Source organism: Simochromis diagramma, unplaced genomic scaffold (genome assembly GCF_900408965.1).
Source record: "Simochromis diagramma unplaced genomic scaffold, fSimDia1.1 OVJJ01000802.1, whole genome shotgun sequence".
Classification (NCBI taxonomy): Eukaryota; Metazoa; Chordata; class Actinopteri; order Cichliformes; family Cichlidae; genus Simochromis; species Simochromis diagramma.
The window spans coordinates 18,186,650-18,212,487 of NW_024387492.1; the positions used below are offsets into that span (position 1 = coordinate 18,186,650).

General features: G+C 38.9%; 1 protein-coding gene and 1 long non-coding RNA gene across 2 annotated transcripts in view; one reads left to right on the forward strand and one right to left on the reverse strand.

Moving 5' to 3' along the window:
- LOC120725257 (exostosin-1) overlaps positions 1-25,419 on the forward strand; it is a 289,966-nt gene extending 264,547 nt beyond the window's left edge. Inside the window, exons 10-13 of the mRNA XM_040018049.1 lie at positions 3,227-3,316; positions 15,607-15,767; positions 19,192-19,363; positions 24,390-25,419. Of these exons, the coding sequence (XP_039873983.1) occupies positions 3,227-3,316; positions 15,607-15,767; positions 19,192-19,363; positions 24,390-24,578 (612 nt within the window). The 3' untranslated portion in view covers positions 24,579-25,419. The remainder of the gene's footprint in view (positions 1-3,226; positions 3,317-15,606; positions 15,768-19,191; positions 19,364-24,389) is intronic.
- Positions 11,353-14,834, reverse strand: LOC120725280. The gene is made up of 3 exons (XR_005694072.1): positions 13,344-14,834; positions 12,628-12,723; positions 11,353-11,854 (listed from the first exon to the last, which is right to left on the reverse strand). It is a non-coding gene; the product is annotated as an uncharacterized LOC120725280 (long non-coding RNA).
- Positions 25,420-25,838: the final 419 nt, after the last annotated feature.

The following is a 25,838-nucleotide window of genomic DNA, read 5'->3' on the forward strand; positions in this document are numbered from 1 at the left end:
ATGACTGTGAGGGTTTTGGTTTCTGTTTTGCATTTCTATTTCTCCAGTTGTTCTTAGTTTGTGATTTTGTAGTTCTTATGGTTTCCATACTCCCTCTGTTCTGTGTCCAGTGTGTGTCTCTGTGTCTGCCCTGGTCCTACATCTCTGTGTTCCCTATGGTGCAGTGTCTGCTTGTGAGTCTGTGTCTGGAAGTTCAGTCCGTGTTTCCTGTTTTACTTTGAAGGTCCATGTCTTATGTTAATGTGTCTGGTTTTGGTTCCCTTGTCTCATTAGGCCTGATTTGTCCCAGGTGTGTTTCCCTCCTGTCTCCCATTCCCTGATTGCTCCTCTGTGTATTTAAGCTCTGTGTTGTGGTCTCCAGTATTCCATGCTGTGTGTTCTGCCTATCAGCCTGTTTTTGCTTGGTTTATATTTCCAGTTTAGTTAGCTTTCTGTTCTTTTTGCCATCCAGGAAATAAAGCTGAGTTTTGAGTTCATGTTTGCCTGCTGGAGTCTACACTTTGGGGCCACCACTCCTGCCTGCCTGCACACAGTACATGACAGACTGAGGCTTCAAGAGATTACAGTCATGCTGCTTAGTGCTAAAATGCTATCACCCATATGCTAACATGGATATGGCATGTACATTCGACATGTTCACCATATCAGTTTAGTCCATTAGCAAACTGGTATTTTGCACAAATGCAAAAGTACTGAAATCCGCTTTTTTATGTGTACTGTATTTGGCCATAAACTAAGGTAGTGGACAAATTAAATTCAATGTAGAGATGGAAACATGTAACAGTGAATGGATAGATTGCAATAAAATTGTGGCAAGTTAAACAGTCCCATAGTCCTTGACTTATTACAGTTTAGATCTAAAACTGAAAAGAGTGAAAAACTTAAAAAAGAAAAATTAAGTATAGTTGGACCACAATTCTGACCAATTACACAGGACAAAAGGGCAAAAGTTTTGATAAAATGATTTCAACTGCAGACCTTATTAATGAAAGCAGATTGTATTTCCTAAGTTGCCATAAAACATGCAGATGTGATATTTTCTCGGACTTTTAATCCATATTGACTTCAGGAGGAGACTAATTTCTTACTGAATCTGCAACCATAATTGTATGAATTTGCTTTGGCATATGTTAATGTTGATTTCCGGGATGATTCATAATATGTGCATATGTGTGTAAGAAATAGATTTCTAATTTAGTGAAAGAAGAAAGAAGAAAAACGATGATAAAATAAGCGATAAATTTTGAAAATGATGACCTTCAGATGCTGGAAATGTAGTGAAGAAATAATGTAAAGACTATATGCAAGATTAGACTGTCATGCCTATTTATATGCACATTGACTATGCAAATGTGTGCATGCAACTTTGATTTAATACATTCCCACCACTAAGTCTGGAAAATGCAGCAGATTATCGGGCATGCTTTTGTGGTTAATTTAGCAACTTGTTTCACTGCCATGTGGCTTTTCCTGAGGAAATTGAGAAGCTGTTGGCTAATGCGAACACTGTCCTGACTGAATAAGGTACATGTCTCCTGATTATAGGGCAACCATCCAAAGAAAAACACATTTTCTGCCAGGAGTTCTTTCTTTAAGCAGTGATTTAATGCAGAATTTGATGTGGCATTCTCAAATACTTGAAAGAATGTCGGGGATTTGTGTTGAAATTCATTTGATGTTACGCTTAATTTCCTAATAAATTTCATCTCAGCATCCGTCAGATCATTAGGCTGAAATGGAAGTAGACATTAAGCTTGTGGAGATTTGTGGTCTTACTTGACAAAATAAGCCTCTTAATGTTACCCCTGGGGGTGTAAATTTAATTTACTTTTCTTTTTTTAGGTCATGAATCCATGTAAAACATCACCGCTGTGGCATGACACTTCATTTCAGTGACATAAAATCTTGAAATAATTGAAAGGAAGCTGTAAGGGTAGCATATTTTACACAAGCACATTTTAGGTAATTCCAGTCGAAAAGATAATCTTTCTGGATGAGTTAAAGATGAAGCAAAAATATATTTTCTCGCTATATGTTGCTACAGAGCTAATATTGTATTGTATACACTCAAACAGCCACTTTGTGCCTTCTTCATGGCACATATTCAACTAAGTGCTGGAAACATTCCTTATAGTGATTTTGGACCATTTTGAGATCATAACCGTTGCTACAGATTTATTTGCGGCTCAAACATAATCTTAATCCTCCATTGGATGACATCCCAAGTGGCAGTAAGGTGCCCAAAGTGTGGCAAGAAAATATATCCCTCACAATTACACCTTCACCATCAAACCTGTGATCTTCTGCTTTTCGTAGCCCATCTGCTTCAAGTTTAGGGGTGCCATGTGATCAGAGAAGCTCTTCTGCATAAATTGGTTGTAATGACCTTGTAGTGACCTCTGAGATCAACAAGGCAGTTTCACCCAGAGAACTGCCACTCAGTTGATATTTTTGTTTTTCAGACCCTTCTCTGTAAACCCTAGAGATGTTTGTGTGCTAAATCACCGTAGGGACATTTTCAGCACTGCCTGAAGTATTAAGATCAGCCTGTCTGGCACCAGCAACCATGCCACGTACGAGTAATTCATCATTCTGTTGCTCATTTTGATTTTTTGGACCATGCTTACATGCATAAATGTACTGAGTTGTGACTGTTAAAGAAGTGCAACTAATGAAGTGGCCGGTGAATGTATAAATTACATGCTTTGTCTGAGGTTCATCATACTGACTTGTTCGTTCTTTGCTACCCACTCACATTTAAGATAACTGATTTTGAAAGATCCTGAGTGCTGAGCCCGGGAGCAGGTTGTTTGAAACCTCAACTGAACCTATTTTTCACTAATTACTTATGCCCTTGTTACTTTTCCTCACAAACAGTTAAATAATTCACACGTTAATTATGAGTCAATAACATCAGCAGCAGCGATCTTTGGGCTAATGGATCAGGGCCTGTTGCATGCTTTCTGTCAGGCACTGAATTGATCAGAACTCAAACAAAACCTATTAAGTGAGCACAGTGAATGATAAAACACACAGTTGGGGGTTGGGGTGGTGAAACTATTTTTCCTTTATTTTTTATAGATTTCGTTATATTGCTATACCAACTCTATACCTTTAAAATAAACAATGTGTATTATAGGTTTCTTTGATCCCTAAAAAAGCTCAGACTCTTTAAAGTTTGTCAGTTAACAGTAGTGCAAACTATTTCCTCTCTCTCTGCCTGCAGACGATGAGCAGTCGTTTTTTCCCCCATGACGTCATCATCACCGACGCCGTCCTCAGTCTGGATGAAGACTCTGTTCTCTCAACTAATGAGGTGAGTTAACGATAGTTTATCGACCAACTGAGACGACACTGAAGTTTTACATACAGGTGAACTGAGACACTGGTGCTTTATCAACAAAATGAGGTGAGACAGCGATGCTCCCAAGGCACATTGTTACCAAACACTGATATCAGCCTCAGATCCCAAGTTAGTAAAGAAGCCACTTCAACATAGCTGTGCAAAAACACATGGAAGAACTATTCCTTTTTCTTACTCTCAGCCTAAACAATGGCTTTCAAAGATATTTAGTGAAAACTGGTCTTTGTTTTAAGAAGGAGGTAAATAAAGCAGTTACAATGTCTGCTTTTACAAAATTATTTGACTGAACTGACTTAAGCTAGCATTCACTCATTTAGCATTTTAAAAATGTGAAGACATTAAAAACTAAAAAATCTAAACCTTAATCTTTGGCTAATAAGAAAAATGTCACAGTTTCAATGATTAGCTGACAATCATGGTGAAGAATATAGAGCTGTCAGATTTATTGTATATCTTCTATTATTCACTTTTCAAGTTACACTATGTGGAGAAAATTATTTAGCTATTTCTTTATGTTGGAATTCAGGTGTTTATACTTTCCATTACCACAGGTATATAAATTCAAGCTCTTGCAGTCTGCTTTTTGCAAACATTAGTGAAAGTGTGGTACTGTAATAGAATGCAATCTTTGCAAGAAGTCAGGTTATGTTATTCTACAATCAGCTGTAAGTTGTATTATTGAAAAGTTGAAGTGTTTAGGAACCACAGCATCTCAGAGCATGTAAAGTTAAAGAGCGGGGTTGCGAGTGCTGAGGTGCATAGTGCATAAAAGTCACCAGAGCTTTGCTGACTCAATAACTGCAGAGTTTCAAATCTCCTCTGGCTTTAACTCCAGCCCAAAAATGGTGTAGCTTGGCAAGACTTTCCATGGCCGTACAGCTCCTGTAGGTGAAATGTGTAGGTGTCCCAGTACATTTGTCAATATAGTTTACAAAAACAAAGTACAGTTGACCTGCCAGGTCATGTCACTGCAGCTTGAGAAGACATCTGCAAATTTTAAAAGCAAGATAATTCAGAAAAAAGCTTTACTATTTGACACCACGGGGAAATGTAGATCCTGTTTCTTTCAGCGTGTTTCTAATTTTGGTTTACAGCTCACTTCAAGTTGCAGTTCATTTAGCTCTCAGGGCCACTGTAGAAAATAGTTTGACAATGAGGATTAATCAGTGGCTTTGGTAAAAGTAATGCAAACTCAAGTAACCTTGCCTGGGGCTCCTAATATGCAGACTTTCCCAAATTTAATAAACCGCCTTTGTGAAACATTTTAAAAGCTGCTGAGCAAGTTGGCAAAAGCAGAGATTTACACAAATTGTGTTCATCCCTACAATTTACTCAACTTTGATAGAAATGAATACTTGAATACTATAATTGTGTATAAAAATGTTTTTTTACAGCTTGATGTGATCTGCATGGTTTTATGGCAGTCAGTGGTAAAAGGTGACGATATCTTAACACATTATTGATCCTCTTTGAAATGAAACAGTCTGTTCTCAAAGAGTCATGAATACTATTCATTATAAATGAAACGCCTCACTCTACAAAACAGCACCATGGCCACTGAACTTAAGGTGGAAAATGTGTTTTGCCTTTAAAGGATGATTAAAAACTAAGCGAGACGAGTAGGAAGTCTAGCATAGCAGCAGAATCGGATAGCAAAGAGTTCTGATTACAGACGCCACAAACTGAGATCCTGCCTTTACTAAATTACTGTGGAACTCGTTCAATTTGTATTCTTGTAATTGAAATTAACCCAGTGAAAAGGTGAGAGAAAAGCAGAGATAAGGAATAATGTGAGCAGTGTTAAAATGTGAAAGAAAATTACAGGCTAGAAAGGGGAAAAAGTGAAAGTAACAGTGGTATGAAAAAAATTACAGAGCAGAGAGAAGTGAAAGAGAAAACCAGGTGAAAAAACTCTGCTCAAAATCAAAGCAAGAGCAAATAAGGAAATGTTGGAAAAGCAGACTGAAGAGTGTTTAATGAAAAACAAAGCGCTCTCATGGAGTTTTACGAGAGCCATTAACTTTGTGTCTGTATCATTACACTGTCAAAACACAGAGCGCTTCTTTGATTAAAGTCTCACTTGTTACTTAAAAACAAGGAACAAGGAACACTTTTGTACTGTTTTAGAACAAATTAGAAACCAGAGAATTGTTTGAAGCTCTGTCAAGGGAGGAAATAATGTTGATAATCCACCTTTTTAAAACATTGTAGCAGAGTTAGTGAGCCAAGTGGGGCTTAGTAAAACCACTGAAATATGAACATTGCAGAATCACACAGTTCTCTAGACTTGAAGGGCATTCAAAGCTCTTTTGATGTTGGTTCTCACGACCATGACTGATAGCACTGCACTGTGGGCTTTTCTTTCAAAAACGTTTAAATTTCGTGGCTTAAGTAACAAACAAACAAAAAAAATCCTCTGAAATTGGTTTAATTACTTTAAAATAAAAACAGGAAGGAAAAAAAGATTTGCATAGTACTACAAATCAGAAAATACTGTCAACATATTTTATTGTCATTTTTTTAGGGCTAGAAACGTCACTTGTGACACTTGGAGGCAAAATTCACTTTAAACCATTCAAAAATAAAAACATTATGCACAGTTGTGGTAGATTTGTTCCATGCTAACTTTACCTGGTAAAGTTTACCCCGAATTTGATTTCTGTGTAGTTTTCTGAATTGTTGAAGGCTGTAGCCATTTATACTTGTTTTTTTATATTATATATATTTTTGGAGGCTGACTAACAGCCTTAATTGCAGTACTGCAGCCTTCTAGTGGTAGACTTTAAAAGTAAAAAAAAAAAAAAAAAAATTTAATGGCTATTTAAATATTTGTATTAACTTCATCCGTAGTATAAATCTAGAGGTGATACATGAACAATCCCCTGTACAGTATAAGGAATGTGTAATAGAGAGTGGAGATGTGTGAAGTATGGTGTTTCTAATTCATGGTATAGAAAGCTTTTTTAAGAAAACAGCCTTCATAGTACCTTTTCTATTAAAGAATTCTATACATTTCAATTGAAAAACATTATTTACAAGTAAAAGCTGTTGAAAGTTTTCTGAAATCATATGAACTATAATGTTATCAAACATACAGTCATTTGCATGAATGTCCAGATAGACAAATACAGACAAGTATGACCCAAGTCACAAAGTTTCCTTACCTTTACGGCAGCGATACGGTCACAAGCAGCTCATCTATGATGCTAAATTAGTGCTCCTGCTTTAAGAGCCATTACAAGTAGCTGCCTTGTTTCTTTCTCTGCAGATCTTCAGCGAATGAAAGATGCAATCCATAATAGATTGTGAGGCCCAATGAGCCCTAGAGATCGAATATATCTTTAAACTCTAAGATGTTTTATTGATCGGAGCAAGTCAATGTTCACCTTTTCTACGCAAACGGGATTGCAATTACACTTTATAGCACCACAATTTCAGGCACAGCAATATGAGCAAGTTTCTACAACTAAACTTTTATGAGCACACGGCTTGTTTTATGAAACGAGAGGAGGGAGAAAATGTCAGGGAGCGAACTAGTGAATAAGAGAGGAAGTGAAGTGAATCTCTGCTGTGCTTACTAACCCATAGCTCTAATTGCCCTTTTAACATGGTGAGAGGCTTTATTGAAAGGAGATGGAATATGTCAATTCACTAAAAATGTGCAAGAGAGAACATTACACTTTTAATAGGACTTTTCATATTACAATACCTCGGCAGAAGAATGGCTGTGCCAATTTCATAATTACATTGTTTCAGCTCATTAAATGTATGATTATTCCATGAAGAGAGATTAGAGAAGGGGATACGACCTGACAAAGCTTTTGTCTCTCATTGGGCAGCCAAGCATGCTGCTGAATTATGCCCTTTGGAAGACATTTTCTATATGATAGATATGGAAATTGTGTTACAACAGCAGTGGCAGAATCTTGATCCTCATTTCATTTAAAGGTTGTCTCCGGGTTTGAACATGTTTCAGAGCACTTATTATTTTCATTAGTATTCAAGGTTTTCAGTACACACTTAAACAAATCATGAATTCATAGAAAAGATAATGATTGACCTCTATGGCTTTCTTTTGCTCATTGACGCTATCTCATTTCATTTAGGGTATTTTCTCCCATTAAGTTCATATTTCTTACCTATTGATTAATTGGATGAGTTGAAAGTGTCACTTTGAGGCCCCCGGCTTCAGCATGCTCGATATTGGACTGACAGTGTGGGAAATCCTGCCAATCAAAATCTGAATTCTTCCACCTTCAAGTGATTTCTGAATGTCTTTCTTGGTCTGCATCACTGCTTAGTTGTGTCAAAGGTCTATATGAACACAGCAAACCAGCTGAACATGGGTTATGCCAAGATAATGAGTGTTATTTACTTCACCTGTGAGTGGTTTAAATCTTGTGTCTAAAACACTTTATAAAAGATGCATGTGGTGTTCAAGAAAAATGAAGCCAATTTAGAGGCATCTAAAACCTGGCGTGTTTCTAATCCAGAACAGCAAGCAAGGAAACCCAATATTAGTTTAAATTTGAATTCTTCATCACTTCAAATCCCTGCATTTTCACTGACACTCTGTGGTCTCTGGTCTCAGCATCACTGTTAGTTTCCTTCTGTGTGCATGGTTCTCTAAAGTACATAAAAGGGTCCTTTAAATTAAGTGCTTTGTAGTAAGTTTTTGAAACAGTTTTGATAAAATAAGACAACATATTCTTGGATCATATTAATTCAAAAAACAGTTTTTTAACCCCTCTATCGATCCCTACGTCCTCCTTTGGCTTTTCTCATGCATCTTCCAAATTACTTCAAAGCCTCAGTCACACAGGCCTAGAGACCAGTCTGCAGCCCCCTGCCAACTTCTGGTCACTAGGGAAAAACGTGTAGTCCCCTACTGGTTGATGAAGTTGGAGTTTCATGAGTGAAACTGGTCACAAAGAGGCAATCTGCTCACGACCAAAGGCATCACAATGTGGTTTTGGTGCAATACTGAAATACAGTATATTTCACATAGGGACAACAAGCAACATCCAGCCACTCAAAGCTTGCAACTGGTTTGGGGTGAACCGTGGCCAAATGGTCACCAGTTGGTCTCTAGGCTTCTGTGACTGGGGCCCTAACATTTACCATTTGGACATTTGCTGAAAAAAAATCTGGAGCACAAATTCAGTCTACCCTAACTTCCCTTTGAACCAAGGAAGCCTGGTGTGCTCCGCATACACATGTAAATTATAAACCTTTACCTTGAAGAGAATATGTTTTGATATTGGAGCTGCATATTTAATAATTTAACTTTAATTTAATTTAACTGTTTGGAGATTCAGCTGATGTTTGTATGTAGAAGCTATAATAGACTGTAGTGCTGGCATGCAGCACTGAACGCCAAATGCTTAACCTTTGCAATCTATAGAAGAACCTTTAAGCAATCAATGAAAGATACTTTTGGAGTCGCAAAGATGAGACATAACCTCACAGCACTGAGACTACTTGGTGAGAATGCCTATAGTCTTAAAACGCTGCAAAATACAAAACTGCTATAGCTCCCTTTAGCCCCAAAATGCAGACCTTAAAACCCAGCTGGCTATCTTGGATCACACTGAGACTGCTGGTAAAACTTCATCAACGCCACAGCACTCCAAACCTGCTGGATACAAGATCAGTTTACGACACATTTTCCTGAGTTTTATCATCCTGAAGACAGGTGGAGGTTGACAGTGAAAGCACTGCAGTGGCATTGCGTCATGGAGAGGAAAATAAATAAATAAAACCAGACACAACTTTTCAACAACCAAAGCATTGAAAACACTGAGGGGAGATAGGGGCTCTAAAATCTGATGCAACACCTTTTCATCTTATAACACTGGACATGTTAAACCCAAATGTCAGGAGAGATTTGTAGCAGATCTATTGCTGGATTGACCCTCGACTTTTCAGATCAATTTTGGCTTTGTAGAATCCATCAGTATGAATTACACACACACACACACACACACACACACACACACACACACACACACACACACACACACACACACACACACACACACACATTTGTGTGTGTTGTGTTTCCGTCAGTTCAAAGTTTGTTACATTGTCTTGCATTAACATCTTGGAAGTTTACAATAACCTGAAACATAGCCGTCACCATTACCATAAACTTTAATGCGCCTTTAAATGTAACTGTTTACTTTGTGAAATCTTGCAAACACACACACAGAGACTGTGTTCAAGGCTCATTAGAAATTTTCAGTCATATTAAACGATAATTAAGACAGACAGATTGCAATGAACCTGTGCTTTGTTACTCACTCACTTGTAAGTGGTCTCTTGCTCTTACTCACGCACACACACATATCTGCCACATGGGCACATTTTCATACAGGAACACAGCGCGCGCACACAGCTAACATGTCCCTTCGTGAGGACCTGTGCTTTGAATCACCTTTTCTCAGCTTACATCAGATGCTTTACAGTAGTTCAGTTCATGACAGAACATCCACCTTTGGTTCACCCCTCTCCAACTTCTAGTTCCTCTACCTGTGCTACTCTGGTAATTAATTTCTGTGTGTGTGTGTGTGTGTGTGGATGTGTGTGTCTAACAAAGTATTTCATTATGTGCCGAACCCCTTATTCTCTAGTGTGTCTGGCCGAATGTCTCAGTGGTGTTTTGGTATTCAAAAGAGGGTCTTTGTCAGGTAGCTCCATCTTCTTCAAGGGCACCAGCTGCTCCACAGAAAGGCCATGAGAAATTTCTTCTTTATTGTGAAGTAGGCAGTCTCCAAGGAAAATGGAGCAGGAGACAGTCAAAGCTGGCACCTGCTTAAAAGATGACCACAATGCAAGACCAGCAACCTGTTTCTGCTTCCAGGGTCTCGATCCTCAAAGCATCTAGTTTCTTGGTGATGCACACACAGTCTCCTTTGACGCTGCCAAATTGACTTCCTGGCCGCAGCACTCCTGATGGAAATAGCAACAAAATAGGGATGGTGTTGGTGTAAATCACAAGCCTGTTAACCAGTTAACCACAGTTCATGCCCCATTGGTGGGGTTGTATTTTGCACTAAAATGGACAGAAGTCTGTGAAATGCACTGCATTACACACTTTCAAACTTTCCTTATAATATATACCAGCACACCCTCCTAATTTAAGTTGCAAAATATTTCATTTGTCTCCCTGTATCACTGCCTGGTGTTTTGAAGCCTCCACTACCACAGAAGTTACCTGCACAAATATCCCCTGGGAGGGTATATTTATTCATCACTCCCCATCTTTGATATATAATAAACCTGGAGCCCAGACAGCACACCTGACCCTGTAATGAATCATTTTCAACATGAGCAGTCTGACTTAATTAAGTTGAGGGTTAGGGATTTTATGACCTGAGAATAATAGATAAGTAGATAAATACACTGTAAACCCAAACAAGTTGACTGAACTTAAAACTTTTGTGGAAACTGATTACCTCAAAAGATTTAAGTACAAAAACTCATATCTTCTAAGTATGGGGTACTCAAAATTTGTATTTATTGTTAACCTAAAAATTTTAAATTATATTTTATATTTTATTAATTGAGCTTTACTCAAAGACTGTATACTTTAATTTCAATATTTTTGTGTTTCTTGTAGTTTATTATTTTGATGCAACACAATGCAATTATATTACAACCTAAACTCAAATTATCTGATTATTAATTAAAAGATATTTATGTTTCAATGTTTGAGTGTAGACTACTAAAAAAAAAAAAGTACGGAAATTCAGTTACTTTACATTTTGTTTATTTAACATTTTTTCATGAAAATTTAAAAACATCACAAATGTTTTTATAAAACAACTAACATGGACATCGGCACCATAAAGTGAGCATTATAAATTCTGTGTAGAACATTTATCTTTTTATAAAATCACAAAGGACGACATCAGTCCTAATTGCATCTTTCTCAAAATACACAAAAATGCAAAACAAAAAGTCAAATACTAATCACTTTTTTTTAAAAATAGAAATGAAAAACAATTTTTTAAAATGGGTACAAAGACGATCAGCTTCCAAATAACCAGATAAGGCAGTCAAGTATAGGAAAATTAGGTAAACTGATGGAGTTAAATCCACCCAAAGCCTGTAGTAAACTTAAAGTGCTTAAAGTGCTTCAAACAAAGTGCTCAGTAACAGAGTGCGTGTCCTAACAAACATTGCCTTATATTCCTTAAGAGCATGTAGGCAGGGGTTTCAGGGGTTTGCCGTCATCAAGCCCCATGAAGATATTTTGGACAAAGGCAAATGTGTGAACCAGCTTCCTGGGGTAGTCTAAATGCAGAGCATAGATCAAGCCAAACAATAAAGCAAATGCATCTGCAAATCTGGGAATATCACGCATCACCTAGTCGCCTTTCACCACAACAGCCATGCTTGAGGAAGTAAAATGGACTGGACTGGGAAGCGCCGTCGGTAACCACTGTGAGAAGGGTCAATGAGGGTCGACTCATCCAATGCGTCCGCCTGGAATAGACACAGTATCAATGGTAAATGGCCTGTATTTGTATAGCGCTTTACACATTCAGTCATCCACACATTCACACACATTCACACACTGGTGATGGCAGCTACATTGTAGCCACAGCCACCCTGAGGCGCACTGACAGAGGCGAGGCTGCCGGACTCTGGCACCAGCGGGCCCTCTGACCACCACCAGTAGGCAACGGGTGAAGTGTCTTGCCCAAGGACACAACGACCGAGACTGTCGGAGCCAGGGCTCGAACCGGCAACCTTCTGATTACAAGGCAAACTCCCAACTCTTGAGCCACGATCGCCCCAATTAAATAAGTAAGGTTGGTTTGAGAGAATGTGACAAGCATGACCTGTAATCTAGCAAAACATTCAGCAGTGTAGTGGGTTACTTTGTAACGAGTTAGGGTACTCTACTTTTTTTGAAAAATGTACATTAACGTGTTAGCTTCTTGCATTACATAATTTGTATTTTTGTTATTTTTCTAAAAAAAAAGTAATTTTTTATTTCATGACTTTATCTCAAAAAGAAACTAAATCTTGACTTCAGCCTGGTTTTTGGGCCACCTGCAGCATAGCCATAGTGCTGTGATACGCCTGTGCCCTGCTCCTGACCTGTGTGTGTGTGTGTGTGTGTGAGGGTTTTCTAAAGAGAGGGTATTTTGTTTGTACAATTTGGTAGCTGCTAGGGTATTAAATTGTATTTAAAAAAATCCATAGCATTTTATCTTACTGGCAGAATTTAAGTAATGCAAAAATACACTTACATTACATGTCTAAAAGAATTCTGGGTCCTCCTCCCACAGGTATACAGGAAGGGCACGAAGTACTGCAGTACGTTTCACGTTGATATCAGGCGCCTCCTAAAAAGGGAAAAGAAAAGTTCATTTAACGCAAAGTTTTCAGGTGTCATTCTTTGGGGAGAATACATGTTTATGAAACTGCATGACATCAGACTCTACTAAATTTTGGAGACTTTTCTTTTAAGATACAACCTTTCTGTCTCTTGTGACAGAGAGTCTGTTTCTTAATCATTTCACAAAAACCCTACACAGTATTTTAAAATAGTGTTCTCCAGATCAGAGCTGTAATCTATATAGAACATGGGGTTCAAAGCAAGGAAAAATTGTGTGTTTATCAGTGAAACTTTTAATTTGTGTTAATTTTATCATTATATGAAATCTTCACCTTAAGGGACTTAATGAATGGTTTCTTCTAAAAATTAGAAATGATTGAGTCATTTCACATCATATGAAAATATTAATTTTTAATACAAATTTGGCCCTACAAAAATGGAAACTCAGTAACAAAGATAATGGAGATTCTCTAAACACGAGCGAATATCACAGTAAAATTGTTGATTGTGATTTACACATTGGATGTATCCTCAGTGATTTGGTACAATTATACAACATTTTATAAGAACTGAACAACTGATGAAACAACTTACTTATGTGACCACATATGAAGTGTTATAACTTACCACAAAAGGTGAACTGTGCCACTGACCCTTGGTAGATCTGCACATGATAAAAAAAAAAAAAGCATTATAAATACTAACACAGCTATTAATAATTAGGGGTACATTTAAGATGTTAATGTCACAAAATAAAATAGACTGGTAGAAAGAAGTACAAGGAAATGGTAATGGGGGGAGCCATGAAAATAGATCTTTTCAACATGATTCAGTGTGACAAAGCCAGGGCATGATTTAAAAAAAAAAAAAACAGGTTGTCACGGTCCTGGGTCAGTGACCCAGTGTTTTGAGTTTCTTGTGCCTCTGAGTTTTTTGTATTATGTTCTTAGTTCTTTTTGTTGTCCCAGCTTATTCTTTAGTGTAGTGTCTTAGTTTGGTGTTCTTGTATTCTGTTTAGTTCTGAGTATTTGGTAGCTGCCCTCTGTGTTTCTTAGTTGCTCTGTCTCCCCTAGTCTAGTTTGCATCTGTGCTAATTCCTGTTTTACTTTGAAGGTCTGTGTCTCATGCGAGTGTATCCTACTTTGCTCCCTTGTCTCGTCAGTTATGATTTCTCCCAGCTGTGCTCTCCTTCTGTGTCTCATTCCCCTCGTTACTTCCCATTGTATTTAAACCCTGTGTTTCTCTGAGTCAGTGCTGCGTCGTCCCTCAAGCTGTGTGTTTCCTCGTGTGCCTCTCTGCAAGCTGTGAGTTTATATTTTCCCAGTTTAGTTTTGTATGCTCGTTTTCTGTGAGCAGCAATTAAAGCTGTGATTTTGAGTTCATCCCCTGAGTCTGAGTCCTGCATTTTGGGTCCAACTCCTGCCTGCCGCACAGCGATTCATGACACAGGTCTTTTAACCTAAAAATGTTTTAATGGCCATGAAGAAAGGTCTCTTCAATAGATCTTTCAACTCACCTGTGTTTACTGTCTCCACCTGAAATTAATTGCAGTCTGAATTTTTTTTTCTTCTATCTTTTTGTCTTTGGTCTTCAGCCTTGGAAGAAAAAATAAAAATATTGAAAACCTTATCAGCACACTAAATATACAACACCTTGCTATATTTCAATTGTTTTAGATAGAAGTTGCCACTGCTAGCTAAGTCACTTTTGAATGATGCTAATGAGAAGAAAGAAAAAAAAAAAAAACCCTGCCGAACAATGAGGGTGCTGTTGTAAAAACGCCAACTTTCTTGCGTTGGCAAGGGGTCGTTAAAATATCACTAAGACCCTTTCTTTATGTGTGATTCTTCGTAAAACTGTTTTAATCGGTTAAAACTGACGACATAATCTATGTTTGAAAAAGAGCGCGAACAACAGCGAACAACTATTCACCACCTGGGTCTGTGCTTTTTAACACAACAGCGCATTCGAAAACAAGTTATTGGCTGCAACATATTAATATACTTGCTTTTTTACGGAAAAAATAAACATAACGAAGGTTCCGTTTTACTTACAAGTTTCTCCAAATGTGTTCTCCAGTCGCTCGAGAAGGGCAGCCATATTGAACAGAATTTTCTGTCAACGTCGTTTAGGTTAGAGAGAAGACGTCATGACGTCCACATGTGGAGCTCGGGAAAAAAACATTTACTCAAAAATCATAATTAAGAAAGCAGTATTTACTCTTAACTTCTAAGCCATGTACAATTATAACTGTTTGAATCGTTAACCGAACAGAAAAGTTTTAAGTTGTTTCAACTTTGTGAGGAATTTTAATTGTTATATCCACAAACTTTATAAGTCAGGTAGACTGTTGGGGTTTACAGTGTAGATATTATTAATATGTTGCATAAATCTGTTTGTTTTAAAAAAGATTTTTCTTTAAAAAGTTAAAAATGAAACCTCATTTGATCATGCAAGAGGAAATTATTATGAATCAGGTCGGCACAGCCAGGTTTAGAATGTGACTTAGAGCTCTCCAACTGATCAATCAGTGCACTCTGATATTTAAATGGCATTTTAACATGAAGTGCTTCAGCTGGAATGAAAACATTGCGAAATGGCTTCAAAAATATTCTTTGTGTAGTTGTGAAGAGGCAGAGAAGTTGTTTAGAAGACGGCCTTGTTGGTTTAGCTGGCTAAATGCCATTTGACAGGTGTTTTGAATGCAATTTTTACCACACCGCAAATATTCTGAATAAGCTGTATTGCTTTTCTTTGTGCTTTTCTTCTCTCCATTTTTTTTCTCATTGTGTTTCCACCTTTGCTGCTTCTTTTTCTTTTCTTTTTCTTTTTTTCATTTCCTCTACACATCTAATCTATTCAACACCTTCTTTCTTTTCTATTTGACCAGGTGGACTTTGCCTTCACTGTATGGCAAAGTTTTCCCGAGCGTATTGTTGGTTATCCAGCAAGGAGCCACTACTGGGATAGTTCCAGATCACGCTGGGGCTACACTTCCAAGTGGACCAATGAGTACTCCATGGTCCTTACAGGAGCAGCTTTTTACCACAGGTACAAACCCACAGGATTTCTTGCTTATCGGTGAAGTTGTATTGACGTGAATGGCAGAAGAGTGGCACAGAAAGATGGCACATGACATCGTCTGTGATGCAGACAGTGTGCCAGAGCATGAAGGTGACATTATCAACTTATTAGTCAGCCTGCCTTCCCACCCTCACCTGTAGCTACAAGCATTATGTTGTGATTTAATGAGTAAGATTACAGATAAAAGCGGCAGAAATAACCTCTCAGAACAGTCTCTGGGTTTTCTCTTAGATAGGGTTCGAACCTCGGCTGTTTGGGAGGAGTAGAGGCACTGCCCCTGTAGATTAAAATAAAAATGTTTCTTGAGCTTATTCAAGAGAGGCTGTAATTGTATTCTTGCTACCACTGGATAGCTGCAAGTTGTGTTTAGAAGCCTTGAATTCTACTCCCCAAAAAATCCCCCAAAATCTCAAAGATTCTAGTTTTAGAATTAGAGTTTTGGTCTGATTATAGGCCATGTATATAAAGGCCAACAACACCCTTCAGTACATGGTGAACTTATGATTGCCTCCTATCATGGTTTGTACCTAGGACATATAGGCCCTGACATGGAATAATTACATTCCTATAGGATAAATGCCCTGCAGCACAAATCGTTTCTGCAGATCTTTGGATCAAGATAAGTAAATAATTAAGTAATCTGCTTTTTTCTGCATTTCAAAATTTTAGAGCCTGCAGCCGTGAAGTGTTGATGTCATGCTCCTGTTTTTGTGTTTGTTATGGTTTACATTCTAGTTCTGTATTGGTGTCTCTAGAGTTCAGTCTTCCTTAGTCTCATCTCTTTGACTTTCAGCCTTCACAGTCATGTACCCATGTCTGTCTGTTTTCTCACTAGTCCCTGTGTCAAGCCCATGTGTCTTAGTGTTGGTCACAGTGTTTGATAGTCTTCTGTTTTCATGTGTATTATGTTCAGTTTTGCTTCCCCTGTCTCGTCAGTCAGTTTAGTGTCAGCTGTGTTATCCTCCTTGTCTTATTGTCTGTGTTTTCCTCTGTTCTCTGTTGCGTTTTCCCTCATTGTAGGTAGTGGTTCTGTCTGGATGGTTTTTGCCTTTTGTTTTAGTTGCCCAATGCTTAGATGTTTAGTTCAGTTCTGTGTTGCCAAGTCCTGGGTTTTTGGGTCCACAACTCTGCCGGCCTCACACCTACACCTACACCTGTGGATATGACAGAAGAACGGGACCAAATAATGGACCAAGCAGACTCAGCCCTGAAAGAATGTGGGTTGGCTCTAACACGGATAAACAGTCTTTTGATTCACATCTCCTAAGTCATGGGCATAAGGAACAAATTCGTTGGACTTAACACCACTGATGCGATTATCCAGAGGAACCCTCTGCTCCTCCAGCTTCCCCGGTCTCCGGAGATGGTCTGTGCTCTCACCGAGGCTAAAGAAGAACTGCAAAAACTGCTCTCTTCATGCTTTCCTCCTCCTGTTGTCACGTCAGCAGCACATGAATACCTCCTCATCCTTCAACAGCTGACAAATTCCTACTCGACGCTGACTGGAATGATAACTGCAAAACTCTGTGGCCATTTGCTAGGTGCTCAGCCAAGCAGCGGCAGTCTCCTGCATCTGCTGGGTGCTAGGCCAAGCAGCGCCATCTAGAGCATAGAGCCTGCTACGTGCAGTGCGTACTCCCAGCCTGAGCAACCAGAGCGCGCTGTGTGCACTGCGGGGCCCCAGTCCTCATCAGAAGTCTCTGCACCGTCTGGGCCCGAGGCTTCCACACCATGGCAGTATATGGCTCGCCACTGACGCTGGCCACCTGCCAAGCTGCTTTAGGGGTCTACATCTCCACTGTTCCCAGCCTCCAGTCCTGTCGCCCCAGGGTCTCCGCCCACCACACCATCGCCAGACTCCAGTCCTATTCAGTGAGTCTCTGCCACCATCACCTCCAGACCTTCATCGTCTCCACTGCCAGCCTCAGCCACTGAGTTTTGCCCTGAGGTCTGGTTGACCCCCTGAACTGTGTTTTGTCTTTTGGACTCTTAGTCTCAGTGTTTGTACTTCCTGTTTTATTTTGATAGTCTTCTGTTTATATATATATGTATTATGTTCACTTTTGCTTCCTGCTCTCCCTCATCGTAGGTGGTGGTTCTGTCTGTGTTTCCTCTCGTGATTGAGTCAGTTTATTTTTATGGTTGTGACTGTTCAGTTGGGTTTTTTACCTTTTGTTTTTGTTGCCTGTTTTTCCAGCATTAAAGCTGTTTTTTAGTTCAGTTCTGTGTTGCCAAGTCCTGCGTTTTTGGGTCCACAACTCTGCCTGCCACACACCTACACCTGCGGATATGACAGTTGACTTGTTTTTCTTCTTGTGTTGTGCTGCAAAGGACCTTCATATTTTAGAGTATATATACAAAAAAATCATATAGAGGATGCACCAAGAAAACTTGGAGATATGACTCATGATTTTCTTTTAAAGTTCACACACACACAACTCTACCTACATGTCTGTTCAAAGAAAAAACCTTTAAAGCTATTGCTGAGACTTGCCCCAGCATTTTTAGAGAGGTTATATTTATATCTTAAGCTTGGATGACTCATGTAATGATCGTTAAACAAAATATATATAAAATGTTTAAAAAAAAAAGCATTTTAAAATATTTTTTTATTAGTCAGTATTGTCTATGTACATAGCCACTGTAAATTTAATGCTGCTATATTTTATGTTAGCAGTGGTGCTAATGTATAAGCACTCATTAAAAGCAATTACGTAAAGACATAAACTGCAGTCCAGCTTCTCTTTTAGTGCTGCAGTCAGTTTGTCTCATGGTGCAGATGTTCTGCATATCATTCCACCAGCTTCCCAGAAATACTTATCCCGTGTCTAAGATGCAAACCACATTAAAATTCATCTTTAGGAAAAGGGATAATATAATCTTTCTCCACCTCTGTTATATCATGAAAAAATTGTCAAAAATGCAATGCTAGGGCTAAAATAAAAAATGGTAAACTCAAGTATTAAGCAGAGCGGTAAATTGAATGGAGAAGAGTGATGCTCTCCAAAGGGATTAAAGGCATCTTGTCATGCAGATAAACAGCTCTCTTGTTGTTCTATTGTTAGGATGCTCAATGCACCTCTTCAGTTATTTTTGTTATTTAGACTGTCAAATGGAAATGTAAGGTAGAAAAAAATGTGCCAGAAGGAACATTGTAAAGTGTGTGTGTGTGTGTGTGTATGTGTGTGTGTGTGTGTGTGTGTGTATGCATTTGTGTGTAAGAGCAAGGGGCGGGAGACCTTGTCAGGGAGGTAACCACTGACAGTGATCTAGTGCTCCCATGCTGCTGAGAGTGCAACACTGCAACCAAATAGAACAGAATTGTGGCTTTTAAAATGAAAAATACACCCACATCCTAATCCCTAATCTGCCCTTTTCCTTTATGCATCAGATACTATCACTACTTGTTCACTCACTACATACCGGCTAGCCTGCTGACAATGGTGGACCGCATGGCTAATTGTGAAGACATCCTGATGAACTTCCTCGTTTCGGCCGTGACCAAGCAACCTCCAATCAAAGTCACACAGAAGAAGCAGTACAAGGAAACCATGATGACCCAGGTTGGACAGAGTTTTACTTGTTCGATGCACTTAGACTGTATACTTGTTCACTGTCTCCTATAGAATGTATCTGCCTCCGTCTCTGCCACAGACAGGCTCAGATTTTTACTCTGCGTATCTATAGCTGTTTTGACATTATCCTGTCTTGCTTTTATGGCTACAGAGGCCAAGTCAAAAAATTACCCCTACTCTGTCTGAATTTGTCCAGTGTTCTCAGAATGGCATTTTTCCTCAGTTAAAGTAGTCATCACAAGTACAATAGTGAGCTATGTTCAGTCCACAGACAGGTGTTTATTCCGCAACATTAGCATGTCCTTTCCCACAATGGTAGTCTGTAAAAGCTTTGTGAAGTGTGGCATATTACTTTGTAGATGCAATACAAAAACTCTGAATCATTGTTTGGCATTCTTAAGGTTAAAGAAAGTGAGACTGAATTCTTTACTCCAGTTCTGTAATATGTACCAGCTCCTTACTCACATTCATATCACTACTCAACCTCTTTGAGATTTCTGTTCGTGGTTAGTGGTTGCTGGGGATTCCTGGTTGTCTTTGAAATTAATTGCTAAAGCCCCAGTCACACAGGCCTACACACATACCCCTTGCAAACATCAAAAAGCGTGTATTCTCCCATTGGTTAGTGAGTGGTTGAGAGTAGTTGCGGGCATTTAGTGTGCTACACCAAAAACCTCCTTGTGATTGCATACTGTACGGACAAATGTTTGTGCATGTTGGAGGTACATCCCAATCCCATTGTTGCGATTGTGTTGCAATCATTACTGGAAAAAATTAATTATTATACATATTACAAAGAGCACTTCTCTTAAAATCAATGCAGCGTATTTTTATTAATCCCAGGACACAATAATTAATTACACAAATGATTACATTATTTTTGTGTTTCTCTATAAAAATGATCTGAGATTTAACAATATCAACATAGAGACTACAGTCCCACACACCAACACAAATCCTTATTGAGGAGAAACATATTTTCTTTATCTTAGTGTTTAGGTATGAACACAAAGCTGACAACACAAAATAAAGAAAATGAAATTAATGAATGAATGAAATTCATGAAAACCAGCAGCCTGACTGCGCATCCATTTGTTACCTGCTGAAGTTCAAGATCTAGTAGCTGACCTGGGGTCGGCATTCGCTCAGCTTTAACATCACTCGGTGTCCTTGCCTTTGTTAGCTTTAGCATTCTGTCTGTTCAGATACTAGCAAAGAGCCAAAGTTGTTTTAGCAGCACAATGCAGTTATTTCTGTGCTGGATGCAGTTCAGACTTTGCGATCATATTCTCATTCTTTTCTGCTCAGAAAGCCCAAGAAGAAAGAAACAAAACAAATCCTGGTTTTCCTCACTTTTTCCGACACACGAGGTCTGAGGTACCTGGAACATTTTTACAGGTGTTTGCAGACAAGTCGGTGTATCCTATGTAAACTACAGTCAGCCATAGTAATCTGCTAACAACCAGAGTAATCACAAGGACCTTTTTGGTGCAGCACCCTCTTTGTGACTTGTGTCAACCAGCAACAGCATGCAACCTCCAGCAACCACTCATAGACCAGTCTCCAGTCCTGTGTGATTGGGGCCCTCAACAGCCATCTGAGCCTTTCAGTAGAAAAATAACTTTGAGGTGAAAAAATGTGCAAGGGAATTTGAGTAGTGCTTTATCACATTCCATTTCAACATGGAATGAATCACTTACAAATGTTATTTGGACAATAAAAAGGTTAGAAAACTTTGTCCAATGTTTAAAAATGCTGGAAGGAGGGTTGGTGTTCAAGAGCTGAGAAAGAAACCCAGTCATCCCACAACCTGATTAAAAAAAACTAGTTATATATAGTCCAACTATCCATCATTTCTTTGTAGACATTGTATAATTAGTCACTTGTGCCTTACATACATGTTTAAGTTTTCATGGTTACATTCAATGAATTTGCAGTTATCCAAAGCTAAAGTGCCTTCCAAGCTTCCCCCTGTTAAAGTCCCCTTTTGGGATAATTTCAGTGTTTGTCAACAAAGTCCAAAATGTATTTCATTCCCCATAAAACATTTGCAAATGCTTCTGTTTGGAGTAGTTTAGCTCTATTAGCACTGTTATAATCCATGTGTGCCAGCTGGTAGTCTTATTTCGTCTTTTCCGTGGACATTATTGCCACCACCTGCTGATCGGTGGAAAAATATTAGAGACAGCATTAATATGCAAGCAGGGCATGAGAAAAACCAAATGGAGGCTTCTTTCAATTCATTGCTCATGACATCGTTGGTCCATCAAAACATTTTGTACAGTAGCAACACAGTTTAAAGATGATAAAAGTGCTGTGTGTTTATAAACCTCGTTTTAAGGAAAGAAGAAGATAATAAGAGAGTATTAAAAGAGAAATGGTAGAAAAGTTTCAGGCCACATACAGCCCTGACCTTCTCTTTGGGAGATCCCTATTTGTGCATGTGTTTGTGTGAGTGTGTGTGTTCATGGGGCCAGCCCTTTGTCAGGTTCTGATTGATGGTCTGACCACAGGCAGGACGATGACTCAGCAGTATGGACGTAGTGATTAATGTCTTAATTGTGAAAGCAGCACGACAAACCTAGATTTACTCCCCCCTTTACCCCTCCTTTCCTCACTCGCTCTCTCATTCTTTCTTTTTTTCCTGTGTGCACCCCCACCTCCTCAATCTCACCCATGATTTGTGACTTTGCTTCAAGCAACAGCAGATAGACATTTAACATGGCATAAGAGGAAAGAGCTGACATCTTGTGGGATACCTGGACCAGAATGTTAAATGAATTAACATTTTTAAGCCGTTTTATTGTATAAGTCATATTGTATTTTAGACCCAGATCACTTCTGTCACTGGATATTCTTTAGCAGTTCAAAATTTTCTATCTGAAGATAAGTTTCCTCCAGCTTTTACAACCCCTCTCAAAGGGCTCTACTAACCCTACAACTGCACTTTCTCGGGTTCATCTGTAGCAGCAACCGGGATGCTCACAACTTGTTGTCTGCAAGTACACATTGTTTGCTGGCATTTCAAAATTCTACTGTTAGGCTATGTACTTGGTCAAACAGATGCTCCCTTATCACCTCACTACTAATGTCCCTTCACTAGCTTCCTGTCACATTTAGGTCCCAGTTTAAAATTCTCATTGTGACTATAAAAAGTTATTTGTAGGTCAGATTTCTGCTGAACAGACTGCACTCTGTCTCACCCAGGTCAAACAATCTAAAATGACTGTTTGTTTGCCTTTTTCTGCATTAACTGTTTGTTAAGTAATGCACTGTGTGACTGATCAGCAGTAAATTGCCACACTTCCTGCTGGTGGGGTGGAGATTACCTCAGGGATCGGCACTGAACCCCTTTTTTATGCATTGGCGATTAACAGGTTGACAGATGAGGTCATGCAGAGGTCTCCATTAAATATGATGTTTGCAGACGACATTGCATTCTTTTGTGTGAGCAGTGAGTACATGGGCAGAGTCTAGAGAGTTGGAGGTATGCTCTGGATAGAAGAGGAATGAAAGTCAGGAAAAGCAAGATGCAACGAAATGTCTAAGGAGTAGAATTAGTGAAGGTGGATGAACCGCTGGGGTCAGCCATTCAAAGCAACGAATAGTGCAAATGAGAGGTGAAGAAGAAAGTGGAGGCAGGTAGGAGTGGGTGGAAACGAGCATCAGGACAGAAGGATATCAGCAGAAATGAAGGGGAAGCCTCAGGACGTTAATTTTGTTCATCTAGATATAGCGTTTTTAGGTGGAGAAACCTTTTGTCTCATGCAAGTGATCTGTTCAGTTACGGAGGGACAAGGCTGACTGAAGAAGTCATTTGGATGAGTTTCAAAACATGGCTCCCACTGAAATGTAAAGTAACCCATCTTTAATCAGTGAAACATCAAGTTATGCAAATCTTTTTTTCATTTGGAGTTCAATAATGACACGATACATGTATTACTTTAAATTCTGGTAGGACAAAGTGTTGCACAAAGCCACTCTCACCCTCCTACACACAGATTCACAAACTCACACACACTACCTGTGTAACTACTACCACAGAAACAATCATAGATTTTAGAGACCTAAAGTGAAAATAGAACATCTAGGAAAGAAAACCCAAATTAAAATCCATTTGACGGATTTGTTGCAGTGATGAAAGTTTAAAAATCCAACTTCGGAACAGAGCCTTTCTGAACAATACATCATGTGGCTCTTATCTATGGCTCAATAAGGACAAAAGCTTGCCACAAGTTAAATGTCACAGCTTGATGAAAGAGGGAAATTTGTAGGCAAGTCAATGGGGCTTGGATAGTATAGACAGGCCTGCACAGCTGGAAAGAAAAAAGTGAAGGTTTCTACATTATAGAGCATTGATTACAGTTTAAAAGATGGAAAAATATTTCAGAGCCTAACAAGCCAATTCCATATTTGCTATGATGACAAAGGTTTCGACTTGTGTCTAACAAGTGGTGTGAAGGATACTGATTTGTCTGCGGATGTTAAACAATATGAATATGCTTCAATGTTTCCAGAAAGATAATTGAAAGAAATACTTTCTGAAAATTGAAAAAGAGACAGACACATAGATGCTGGCTAGGTTGTCTGTGAAATAATAGGTGTCTGCTAACTTTTTGCATCAACACTGGATTAGAAGTTGAGGAGATTGAAACAGGAAACAAAGTGATAATGAAGTTTTTTTCCCCAAAGTTTCCAACAAAATGTTTCACCTTTTCCAGCTGTTCCACCAACTCCCTCTATGCCATCTGGCCATCTCTACACAGATTCCCTGCACTAATATATCATTGAAATCCCAGTGAAAATCGACCCACTCATACACTTTGTCTCTAAACCTGTTGGCCCGAGTCAATGTGCGCCTTAGATAAAAGTTTAAAAATGTGTTTTCTTTTTGCTGATTGTGGCTTTTTTATTACATTATTGCCTGCTGTAGAGCTGAGGTGATTCATCCCTCCTTCTAGTTACGCTAATACAGTCCTATTCTCTCACTCTCTCTCTGTTTTCCCACATGAAGGGCTCCAAGGTGTCATCTCGTTGGGCTGACCCGGACCATTTCGCCCAGCGACAGAGTTGCATGAACGCCTTTAGCCACTGGCTAGGTTTCATGCCCTTAGTGCACTCCCAGATGAGGTTGGACCCAGTGTTGTTCAGAGACCAGGTTTCCATCCTGAGGAAGAAGTACAGGGACATTGAGAGGTTGTGAACACACAAGGACACGCCAAATCACAGTAGAGGCTGGAGAGCTGTGTGTGTGTCCTGAATGACTGTTTATGAGGCTATAAAGGAAAATTCACACATGCACTGGACATAAAAGTGATAAAACACTGAGGTATTTGCAAGACCTTTAAATGCAAATTTCTATGGGAAAAAAAAAGCTTCTGTACATGTGGTTGGTTACAGTGAGCAACTGTGCATAGCTGCCATCTGTGACAATACACATAAATATGAATGCATGTAGACACATGCAACAAAGACTTGGACACATTCAAGCTGACCACGTGTACGTATGTGTTGCATGGTTTAAACAAGACAAGACTGTGTTTAAAAAAAAAAATCAAGTATGTCTACAGTGGAAGTTGACAAACGGCTAAAGAGATTCGAGGTTGTATTCATGAAGTCAGTAATTAAAGAAAAGAGTTTGTGTAGACAAAAAGGAACAAGCTGTTCTTTCTGGCCACATCACAGCTAATGGCCCCAAAACACCCAGAGACGATGGCAGTGCACCTCTTGTATATTACTGTAGATTTGCAGCAGCAGTTCCTGTCTGTATGAAGCAAATAAAAAATAAAATAAAGAGATGTTATGTTATAAGGCGAGAGGATTTGTCTCAACTCAGTTCAGTTCTTCCATTCATTTTAAGAAAATTGCATCTTTCTTTGACTACACACTCTCCTTGTTACTCTCCTTGCTGTTTTGCCTGCACATCTATGGCGAAGTAAACAATAACGAGAACATTTATTTTCAACAAGGAACTGACTAACTAATAAAGTATGATTAATGCAATCAATAAAGAAATAAGAACATCAAGAAATGTCAACATCTGTCAAATGTTTAGTAGTGATGTATTAACCTCACTATAAAGATTAGATATCAGTTTTCATAAGATTAGCTACAGCTAATGAATCCACAAAAGCTTATGGGAAGTAAATCTCATCACTTTGCTTTGGCCATAGTAAACAGCAGCAGTGGTAAGGAGTGGGAGGGCAGCAGCTTGGTTCATAAATGCATAGTCTTTTTTACTGTCTCAACCTCAGAATCTACAGACGGCAAATGAGGCAGCAGCTGGTTTTACTGCAAGTCCACCGAATTACATAAAGTATGTAGTGGTGAACTGAAACAGCAATGAAATAAGCAACATCAGCTTTAAAGTGATTATCAAGCCTGGGGTGAATAAAAAGACCTTTATGATACCAGTGAGAAGAATATGCAGTCTGCTCTTTTTAGCTATGTGACGGGGTATAAC